Source organism: Protobothrops mucrosquamatus, unplaced genomic scaffold (genome assembly GCF_001527695.2).
Source record: "Protobothrops mucrosquamatus isolate PMUCROS unplaced genomic scaffold, P.Mucros_1.0 scaffold81, whole genome shotgun sequence".
Classification (NCBI taxonomy): domain Eukaryota; kingdom Metazoa; phylum Chordata; class Lepidosauria; order Squamata; family Viperidae; genus Protobothrops; species Protobothrops mucrosquamatus.
In genome coordinates, this window is record NW_015386458.1 from 1,469,164 (window position 1) to 1,480,926 (window position 11,763).

Sequence of the window (11,763 nt, forward strand, 5' to 3'; positions counted from 1 at the left end):
AGGCAATCCAAACTGCTTTGGAAGTGGAAGTGTATTTCCTTTCATGATTCTGCCTCACAATATTGCAGGACATGCTCTGCACCAGAAATCTTGTGACTCCAATTGTTTCTGCTCTATCCTCCTTTAATCTGCTCCCTTTGTCCACCCCTGGGGTCGGTTCTGCCTGCAAAGGAGACCAGGACCTCCAGCAACTACTGGTTTGTTTGTTTTTCCCTTTTTCAAAATGGGTCAGTAGAGTGCTGGGTCTGGAGAGTGGGAAGCTTTGAAAATGAACAGCCACGCCAGGTTTAACTGGAAGTGTTATCGAAAAGGATCTGACTCTTGCAAAGAGTTCCTTCTGCAAAAGTTATCAACAGATTAATGGGTTAAACCAGACATGTCAAACACAAGGCCTGGGGGCCGGATGCGGCCCACGAAGTGGTTTCATGTGGCCCGCGAAGCCATCCTGGAAACAGTTAGGGAACGGCCCCCACTGCCTTGGCCCTGGCCCAGACCGGCCGGGAGCCAATGTACAATTTTGCAGTGGCCATCTATGCTGTAATGCATTCAGTCTTAGTTCCACAAGGCCGTCCAGAAACAGCGAGGAACCGGCCCCTGCCATGTTGGCCCCACCCCCTGGGTGCATGCTGGGGAGGTGTCACCCTTTGTGAGGAATGAAGAAATGGACCATCGCCTGGAAGTGCCAGCAAATGTCCCTCGCCTACTTCACATATCCGGCTTGATGGGCTCCGGGGGAGGGGTTTCGGCAGGCAGTGGGGCGAACGATGTAGAACTGGCCATACCCACCCAATAGGCCACACCCACTCCATCCATGCCCACCCAGCAGGCCGGACCCACCCTGGCCACACCCACCCGGCCCCCCAAGGGCAACCGCAATGCTGATGCGGCCCTCAATGAAATTGAGTTTGACACCCCTGGATTAAACCTTCCAACAGAATGAATGAAAAACAAGCATGTGGAAACTGTTTGGGACAGGATGATGGGTTAGGGTTCCTTTGTATATATATGTGCATATGTTTGGTATTTAAATTCAAGTTTATCTTGAATGACATAATTTTGCAAATTATTTATTTATTTTTTTGCAAAAAAAAAAAGTCGACGCAGAGTCTTTTAAAACGGCCTGGTAGGAAATCATACCTCCTGTGGACAGAAACAGAGGGTGAACGGATGGTCGGAATGGGCTTGCAGAGTCCCAGAATTAGGAACGACGGAGAAAGCGGTCTCTGTGTCCAGGTTGTACTTTATATTTGCAATGTTCATTTTTCCTTCCAGGGTTAGTGACTGCAGGTTGGGCTTCACTATTTGCCAGAAGTAAGGAAGTTCTACGTGGCTGTACAAAGACAATAAGAAATTAATTCATTGACAGCTGTCCTTTCCTTGAAAGCTTCCAAGGTAAGAAATGGAATAAAACTCTTAAGTTAAATATTTGATAAAGGAGAATATTTGTAGCTGAGGGATGAAATGAGAGATCCTTGGTGCTCTCTGAGCTTGGCTGTTTTCTTTGCAGACTCGGGAGTCATTGATGCATCCCAAACAGGATACATGAAAAAGAATAGCTAGTCTGAATTTCCCAACCATCTTGGATTCAGCATCACCTTTGTAAATAGGAAAGAGGATCTGCTTTATTCAAAACTATAAACTCCTCTGAATGAAAGAGATGTATAATATCCCCAGGCAAGGAGTTTCTGCCTATAAGTAAGCTACTTTGGACCATGTATTTGACCAGGGGGTCTTCAAACTTGGCCCTTTTATGACTTGTGGACTTCAACTCCCAGAATTCCTCAGCCAGCGTCCACAAGTCATAATAGGGCCAAGTTTGAAGACCCCTGTATCTGACAGTTAAAAGCCATTTAACTATCCATGTGAGTGCTATAACTATGGGGCTACCTCAGGCTAACTAATGGCCAGTGTCTGCTCTCCCAGAGGAATCCAGCAAGTGGCATTCCTGGCCTCCAAGTTGATTACCTACCTTGATACTCGCAACAAAGCAAGTGAGGCATAAGGCTTGGTCCTCTACCCGTTACCTATCCCTTTCGGCTGGCTTTGCCAAGCATTGATTCGGCGGCCTTCCACAAGCTCTGCCACAGAGCTATGGCTCAAAAGTCTGTTAGCTCCATCATCAAGCTGTGATTCACCCAAGAGAGGAACAGTGACAACAATGTGCTTGTGTTCTGGTTATAGAAAGCCTCAGGTTCCAGACTGCAAGCAGTAAGGCCAGGAAATACCTTGATCTAAAGGGTTTAGAACCTTTCTCAACCTCAGCCAATGTAAGATGGGTGGACTTCAACTCCCAGAATTCCCCAGCCAGATGGCTGGAGAATTGTGGAACTTGAAGTCCATACATCTTACACTAGTGGAGAAACATTGTTTTAGAGCAGGGGTAGGCAACCTTGGCTCTTTTATGACTCGTGGACTTCAACTCCCAGAATTCCTGAGCCAGCCATGCTGGTTGAGGAATTCTGGGAGTTGAAGTCCACAAGTCATAAAAGAGCTAAAGTTGCCTACCCCTGCTTTAGAGGATAGTTATTAACGAATCAGATTGTCCTACAATTTAAATAATGCAGTTCCTGACAGCATTATATACCCAAAGAGACAGTAACACCAATCTTTTCTTCATGGTGACTGGACACATGCCTAACTGGGCTTTCCAGCTACAGACCCTCTTTGATAACTTTTAAAACATTAAGTTCACCATGATGGCATTTACACATGTTTCTTTGTTCAAATTGCCACCTGGCATTTTATTTTTCTTCCACAAAAGTCTGCCTGGGCAAGAGACTCAGAGTGACTGAAAGAGGAGAAATTCTGATGACAGAGTGCTAAACTAATCACATTTACAGGTAGTCCTTGACTTACAATAGTTCATTTAGCGACCATTTGAAGTTACAACAGCACTGAAAAAATTGACTTAGAACCATTTCTCACACTTACGACCACTGCAGCATTCCCATGGTCACATGATCAAAATTCAGACACTTGGCAACTGACTCATATTTATGACCATTGCAGTGTCCAGGGGGTCCTGTGGTCCCCTTTTGGGACCTTCTGACAAGCAAAGTCAATGGGGAAGCCAGATTCACTTAACAACCACGTTACTAACTTCAGCCATGTTACTAACTTAACAACTGCAGTGATTCACTTAACAATTTTGGCAAGAAACATCATAAATGGGGCAAAATTCACTTAACAACTGTCTCACTTAGCAACAGAAATGTTGGGCTCAATTGTGGTCGTAAGCCGAGGACTACCTACAGTATATTCTCCCTCATGCACATGGTTTGTATCCACTTTAGGGTAATTTAATCAAAAGAAGTAACTCTCACACAAATAGGAAAACATTGGCTTCTGATTATTTTTCAAACAATGTACAATTATGTAGTTGATTTTCATTTTAGTGTACACGTTTTGTTTTTGTTTTTCATTGACTTTATTCTCAACAGCCACCCGGAGCCTTGCAACTGCAGTTGAGTTGCAATGCAATTAATCATTAAAATAGATCAATAAATCAGTGACAATTGCCAGCAAATGCCTTCCCGACATACTCTAATCAATCAACGTAGGAGACTAGAGTCTTAAAGCAGTGATCCCATGTCTAGATAGAGCCATCAGTTGAATCATTATGGGATGGTTCCCATGGACCCTTTTGTTCCTCTATCTGTTTGTCCCATGGAAATCTGGACTTTGTCAAACTTAATCAGCTGGGCCATACTGGGTCTGTCAGAGGGCAGACAGGATGTTTTCTATTTTCTTTAGAAATCAAGCCACAGAGTCTGTACTTAACCTCACCCTGATATGCCATAATCAGGGTTTCTTTGTGCTTTCTGTGTTCTTTCGTGCTCCACATTGGCCCCGTTCACACAATACTGTGACCTAAGTCACTAGAAAAATGACTCCCTTATGAGAATATCAAAAAGAAACCAATATATCCAGTCAATTAAAAGACGCTTGCTCCTGGGCAGGAAAGCTATGGCAAATCTAGACAGCATACTAAAAAGCAGAGACGTCACCCTGCCAACAAAAGTACATATAGTCAAGGCCATGGTTTTCCCAGTTGCAATGGATGGCTGTGAAAGTTGGACCATAAGAAAGGCTGAGCACCAAAGAATGGAGGCCTTTGAACTCTGGTGCTGGAGAAGACTCCTGCAAGGCGATCAAACCGGTCAGTCCTAGAGGAGATCAACCCCGACTGCTCTTTAGAAGGCCAGATCCTGAAGTTGAAACTCAAGTGCTTTGGCCACCTAATGAGAAGGAAGGACTCACTGGAGAAGAGCCTGATGCTGGGAAAGATGGAGGGCAATAGAAGAAGGGGACGACAGAGAATGAGGTGGCTGGATGGAGTCACTGAAGCAGTAGGCGTGAACTTAAATGGACTCCAGAAGAAGGTAGAGGACAGGAAGGCCTGGAGGAACGTTGTCCAGGGGGTCGCAATGGGTCGGACACGACTTCGCAACTAACAACAAAAATTCTCAAGAGATTAAATGGAGCAAAAACGAGATCCAATCATACATTGGAGTGAACTAACTCCATCCATACAGTTGTCATATAGGGATATATAAATCCAGATGATCAAACCCTTTTACCTATTTAAGCCTTCAAAAAAAAAAGAGTTTGAGAAACTGGAAAGCAAGTCCTTCTATTATCTTACCCCCCCAGGGTGAGTCCCTCCTATCCTTCCATAAGACCGTGAAGAGCTGGCTCTGCACTTGGCCTGGGGACCCAAAGGGGGAAGTCCCACACTGGAGGTGGCTGTCACATTGACAGCAAAAGCCACCTCCCTCCTTTGTATTCCTTGCTTCCTGCTGCCCATCTTTTGATGTCATTTTGTCCTTGTTTATTTCCTTGTTTCATAATTTTGCTACTGCTATGTTTACACTTCTTTTCATTTCTGTTTTTACTGTTATAAGCCGCCTAGAGTAGCCCCATGGCGAGATAGGCAGCAAAATTAATTTAACAAATGAATAAAGAAATAAATATCAAACTCATCACTGAGGCCTGGCAGCAGGGGATACTTCTCCCAAACACTGACTGGGGCATAATAGCAGTATTTCAGTATTTGAGAGGCTGCTGCGGGGAATAGGGGGGTCAACTTATTTTCCAAAGCACCTGAAGGCAGGACAAGAAGCAAAGGGGGAAACTAATCAAGGAGAGAAGCAACCTAGAACTAAGAAGAAACTTCCTGACAGTTAGAACAATTAATCAGTGGAACAATCTGCCTCCAGAAGTTGTGGATGCATCATCACTGGAGATTTTTAAGAAAAGATTGGACAGCTATTTGTCTGAGATGGTATAGGTCAGTGATGGCGAATCTTTTAGAGACTGAGTGCCCAAACTGCAACCCAAAACCCACATGTATTGTTGGGTGCCGGGTGGGTGTGGCCCTTTGGATGGGCGTGGCCCATTGGCTGGGCGTGGCTGCAGTGGTAACAGCAGACTGGGTGGGACTAAAAAGTTCAATCAATCAATTCCAACTTTGTGAGATTTTTTTTTTCCCACGAGAAGTTGAAATTGATTGATTGAACCGGGTTGTTTTTTTTTGCACACAGCAGCAGAGACCTTAAAGCGAAAAGGTTTTATAAAACCCAGCTGAAGGCCTAGGACTGGGGCAATGATGCACGTGCCCACAGAGAGGGCTCTGAGTGCCACCTGTGGCACGTGTGCCATAGGTTCGCCACCATTGGTATAGGTTCTCCTGCTTGAACAGGGGGTCCCTTCCAGCTCTATTTTATCCTGTCCTGTCCTGTCCTGTTCTACCCTATCCTACCCTACCCTACTCTACTCTACTTTATTCTAATTCTATTCTACCAAGCCATATTTAATATTGCCCATCAGATCAATGGAAAAAGGGCTAATGACAATGAAGCCCTGTCAGTATTCCCCTGGAACAGGGGTAGGCCACCTTGGCTCTTTTATGACTCGTGGACTTCAACTCCCAGAATTCCTGAGCCAGCCATGCTGAGGGGAAAGGGAGAGGTTTCCATGCTGAGCCATGCTGGCTCAGGAATTCTGGGAGTTGAAGTCCACGAGTCATAAAAGAGCCAAGGTGGCCTACCCCTGCGCTACACCACTGCTTCTCAGTGTGGATCAGTGTGATTTATTGGAAGATAGCCATGATTTAAATCTCACTCATTTCAACTGGAGAGATAAATGCAACTGGTTCTGGTCCCCACATCATGTTCCTGCACTACAGTATGAGCATCATACATACGTTTTATTTCTCACAATCAGTGTTTTCTCTGCCATGGAATGGGGATTCAGTGGCTCAAAACGTACAAGGTGCTGTGAGGTCACGTCTATAAGCTCGCCGGGCTGAAGGATGCTCTCTCCACCAGAAACAGACAAAAGTTCCAAAGCTATCAGCTCTCCGAGTCCTGGGAACGAACGGAATACAAGTGTCTTTTTTTTTAAATGTTGCAGCAAAGACATAGGGCTGAGATAATTAGCTCACCATGCAATTTATCGTAATACCTTGGGAGTTCAAAGGGGCCAAAGAAGCCACCATGGCCAACCATCAGTGGGAGAGTTCCTCACTGCAGGAGTTCTGATTAAATTATTCCCACAGAGGGTGGGTTCATTTCTGCTTAAATACATCCCACCAGGAGGAGGTGCACCCCCTCACCAGGTCACTGGTCTCACTCTTAGGCTGCAGTTACTATCAAGAAGCTTTCGTTAACATTCATCTATATATCAAGTTATCATCTATTGGCCCATCCATCCATCGATCCATCCATCCATTAGATTTTTATCATGCCTTTATTATTTTTATAAATAACTAATGAAGAGAAGGACAAGGGGGGACATAATAGCCGTGTTCCAATATCTCAGGGGCTGCCACAAAGAAGAGGGAGTCAAGCTATTCTCCAAAGTGCCTGAAGGCAGGACAAGAAGCAACGGATGGGAACTAATCCAGGAGAGAAGCAACCTAGAACTAAGGAGAAACTTCCTGACAGTTAGAACAATTAACCAGTGGAACAACCTGCCTCCAGAAGCGGTGAATGTGCCAACACTGGAAGTTTTTAAGAAGAGACTGGACGGCCATTTGTCTGAAATGGTATAGGGTTTCCTGCCTGAGCAGGGAGTTGGACTAGATGACCTCCAAGGTCCCTTCCAACTTTATTATTATTATTATTATTATTATTATTATTGTTGTTGTTGTTGTTGTTGTTGTTATTATGGCAAACATATCTAATACACCTTCCTCCTCCTATTTTTCCCCAACAACAATCTTGTGAGGTGGGTTGGGCTGAGAGAGAGAGGGACTACAGTCACCCAGCTGGCTTTCATGCCTATGACAAGACCAGAACTCCCCATCACCTAACAATTGGTCCAAAATCAGGTTATAAAATCAGGCACAATTCTCTTGATATAACTGCCTTGTTTAGTGAAGGAAACTCTGCTCTCAGTTGTGGACGTAATTCAAGGACTGCTTGTACATTATCGTGGCTCTCTAATGCTATAGTTAAGGAATGAAATATCTAAGAATCTACTCAGCTTGGCTTGTAGTTTTGTTAATTTGCATCTGGAGGGCTCCAACGACAGACATGATGCAGCCACAGTTAAAGGATCTTATAATTAGAGCCGTGGTGGCGCAGTGGTTAGAATGAAGTATTGCAGGCTGACTCTGCCAATTGCCAGGAGTTCGATCCTGACCGGCCTTCCATCCTTCTGAAGTCAGTAAAATGAGGAGCTAGATTGTTGGGGGCTATATGCTGACTCTGCAAACCGCTTAGAGAGGGTCGTAAAGCATTGTGAAGTCTGAGTGCTATTGCTAATACTTACACCCAGGGCTTTTTTTGTCATAAAACGCCCAGAACAGAGTTCCGGCACCTTTTTTGGATGAAACCTTGTAGGGTAGGGCAAGGCGGGTTGTATGACGTATGTGAATTCCGGCACCTTTTTTTTTTTTTTACCAAAAAAACACTGCTTACGCCAGTGGTTCTCAACCTGTGGGTCGGGACCCCATTTGGGGTCGATCGACCATTTCATGGGGGTCGCCAAGCAAGGCTGTCCGCCATTTTTTTTGTCCGCCATTTTTTTTGTCCACCATTTTTTCCCCCTTTTCCGGCGGGTGCCTTACCTCCCTTGGGCTGGGCCAGCTGGTGGTCGGCCTGCTCCGTCTCTGCTGCTTGCCAGCTACGCCTCGGCCGGTGCAGGGGGCGGAACCACGCATGCGCGGCGCTCCCGGGCAGGGAAAGTCCTCGACTTACGACCGGTTGGGTAGTCCTCGACGTACGACCGGTTTAGTCCTCGACTTACAACCGGTTTAGTCCTCGACTTACGACCGGTTTAGTCCTCGACTTACGACCGGTTGGGGTCGCGGCATTAAAAAGGTTGAGAACCACTGGCTTACGCCCAACCTCTAGCAAAAACACCAGGTAGTTTAGATTTAATGAAAAAAACCCAAAGAGATGATAGTGGCAAACCTGTGACGATAATCTCGTGGATATGGCAGTTGTCACAAACGATGATGTAGGTCACCGATACGATTTCAGCAGAACTGGGCATGAACACCACCTGAAAGTGAATATTTCTGCATCATCAAAACATCAGCAGCCGTAAGAATTTTTTTTTTAAAGAGGTAAGAAACTAAAACTGGTAAATGTCATCATGAATTTCCCCCAGGATGTTGTGTGGCAATTCTCTAAGAATCCCAGTTAGTGATCTGTAGCTCCCACAGCGTTCTAACCCTTAGTCTATACAAATGTTTTTTTAAAAAAAATAAATATATTTTGCTGGAAAACCTTCCTTACTACAGGTAGTCTTCAACCTATGACCACAATTTATGTTGCTAAGTGAGAAATTTGTTCACTGAGTTTTGCCCCATTTTATGGTCTTTCTTTCCACAGTTGTTAAGTGAATCACTGCAGTTGTGAAGTTAATAACACGATTGATAAGTGAATCTGGCTTCCCCCATTGACTCTGCTTGTCAGAAGGTCGCAAAAGGGGATCACGTGATCCTGGGGCACTGCAACCGTCATTAAATATGAACCAGTTGCCAATTTTGTGAATTTTGATCACATTAACCATGGGGTGCCAGAATGATCATAAGTATGAAAACTGCCATAAGTCCCTTTTTTCGGTGTTGTTGTAACTTTGAATGGTCACTAAATGAACTATTGTAAGTCGAGGACTATCTCTACCATTCCTCCTTTCAAAATTTAATGCCAAAACTTACATTTCCAGGTTATCAATCGCTTTAGAGCTGGCTATCAAGGAGATTTTATACAGATAGTCTCCAGTTAACTACAGTAATTGGGACCAGCAAAACTGGTCATTGTCATAAGTGCGAGGTTATGTGACCAAGCCAAGTTAACAATAGCAGTTCCAGCACTTCCATTGGTGGGTTAAGTGAAACCTGCTTGGTCATGTGACGTCACGTGATTGACTTTCTTGATCACCTGCCAGCTTTACCATTGATTTTGCTTGTCAGAAGCTGGCAGTGAAGGTTGCAAATTGGTGATCATATGGCAAATGGTACACTGTGATTGTTGCAATTGCAAGCCTGTTAACCAAGCAAAACTGTAATCCTATGATCACAACAACTGCCACAACTTTGAGGACCAGCCATTAAGTCTCTTTGTTCAATGCTGTAATAACATCAAATGATTGCTGAATGAATGGCTTTTAACCGACTGCCTGTATTTCCTCCTCTTTACCCCATTTAGCCCAGAAACTTTAAGCCATTTTCTTCCTACTAGTAAGTTTCTATATTGTAGAAAAGTCAGAAATAAGTGTAGCAAAACTACTTCTAGTATAGAAAAGAAGAAGGGGGAAAATTTTCTTCTCTCCGTTATTTTATTCATCAGGTTTGCTTATCATCAGTAAATAAAAATATCATCTGAGAAAATTGTGGTACTGTGAAACTTTTCTTATCTTTCAGTGTGGAAACAAATTGTGAACAAAGCACACTCGCTATAACTCACTATAAAGTTTGGTCAAGTGGTTATCCTTCCCACTATTTACTTTTGAATTTTCTTTGTATCGTATACTATAAACCAGGGGTAGGCCACCTTGGCTCTTTTATGACTCGTGGACTTCAACTCCCAGAATTCCTGAGCCAGCATGGCTCAGCATGGAAACCTCTCCCTTTCCCCTCAGCATGGCTGGCTCAGGAATTCTGGGAGTTGAAGTCCATGAGTCATAAAAGAGCCAAGGTGGCCTACCTCTGGCCTAGGCCTAGGCCGCTTTATGACTCGTGGACTTCAACTCCCAGAATTCCTGAGCCAGCATGGCTCAGCTTGGAAACTCTCCCTTTCCCCTCAGCATGGCTGGCTCAGGAATTCTGGGAGTTGAAGTCCACCAGTCATAAAAGAGCCAAGGTGGCCTACCCCTGCTATAAACTAATAAAAATTTTGGAATCAGAAGGAGCCAGGCTAGAAAGCAGACCGAGTGTTCTAGTCCCACTTTGAAAACCAGTTGGGTGGCTTTGGGCCGTTCGCCAGGACACTCTGAATTCTAGTCCTGCTTTAGACGTGAAAACTGGCTGGGTGACTTTGGGGCAGTCCTTCTCTCTCTCAGTCCCACTTATAAGGTTGTTGCCGCGTAAATAGGAAGAAGAAGGTATGTTGGATACGTCCACTGCCTTGAGTTATTGGTAAAAATAATAAAGGCGAGATATAAATAATTAAATAAAAAATAACCACGGTGCATGGTACAATTCTACATAAATCCCCCTGGGACTTGGAAAGTAACCAATCCTAATATAAATTCCCTAGTCAAACGAAGAGGGCATCGGCTACATCCTGCTTTAGAATAAGCAAAGCGGAAATAAAATGAAAACGGCATTATTAAGTTTGCAAGGTAGGCTGGAAGCATGAGCGATATTTTCCAAAGCGCCTGAAGGCAGGACAAGAGGCAACGGGTGGAAAGTAACCAAGGAGAGAAGCAACCTAGAACTAAGGAGAAACTTCCTGACAGTCAGAACAATTAATCAGTGGAACTCCTTGCCACCAGAAGTGGTGAATGCTCCAACACTGGAAGTTTTTAAGAAGAGACTGGATAGCCATTTGTCCGAAATGGTATAGGGTTTCCTGCCTGAGCAGGGGGTTGGACTAGATGACCTCCAAGGTCCCTTCCAACTTTATCATCATCATCATCATCATCATCATCATCATCATCATCATCATCATCATCATCATCATCATCATTATTATTATTATTATTACCAGGAACTGACCTCAATTGGGATAGACTGACCGGGAATAAGTTCAAAGACAGCCGGACAAATCCCAAATGGATGTTGCTTCACGTAACCCAGAGTGGCGACAGACTTCAAATAAAGAGAAGAAAAAAAATGAATCAGTTTACGAGCTGATTCGCGTGACCAGTTTGCCCCAAGAGAAGTACAGAGCCCTGACTAAGTTTCAAAGGGAGGAATTCTTCCTGCTATTCAACCCAAGCAGCTTCCACTCATCTGTCTCTGCTATTCCTCAAAAAGTGGCTTTTGAGACTTGTGCTAGCTGAGGCAGGGTTATGATTTGTTTTATTTTTGGCTAGCCCAGTGATGGTGAACCTTTTAGAGACCGAGTGCCCAAACTGCAATCCAAAACCCATTTATGTATCATCAGGTGCCGGGTGGGCATGGCCCATTGGATGGGTGTGGCCCATTGGGTGTGTGTGGCCCATTGGGTGGGCGTGGCTGCGGTGGTAACGGCAGACTGGGTGGGACTAAAAAGTTCAATCAATCAATTCCAACTTTGCAAGATCTTTTTTTTTCCCTGCAAGAAGTTGAAATTGATTGATTGATTGAACCTTTTTTTTTTTTTG

At 44.4% G+C, this 11,763-nt stretch overlaps 1 protein-coding gene across 1 annotated transcript in view; it reads right to left on the reverse strand.

The window, feature by feature from the left end:
- Positions 1 to 11,763, reverse strand: part of DLEC1 (DLEC1 cilia and flagella associated protein) — an 83,049-nt gene that overhangs the window by 46,917 nt on the left and 24,369 nt on the right. Inside the window, exons 11-14 of the mRNA XM_029283424.1 lie at positions 11,174 to 11,266; positions 8,421 to 8,511; positions 6,206 to 6,368; positions 1,138 to 1,330 (exon numbers count right to left, since the gene is read on the reverse strand). Of these exons, the coding sequence (XP_029139257.1) occupies positions 1,138 to 1,330; positions 6,206 to 6,368; positions 8,421 to 8,511; positions 11,174 to 11,266 (540 nt within the window). The remainder of the gene's footprint in view (positions 1 to 1,137; positions 1,331 to 6,205; positions 6,369 to 8,420; positions 8,512 to 11,173; positions 11,267 to 11,763) is intronic.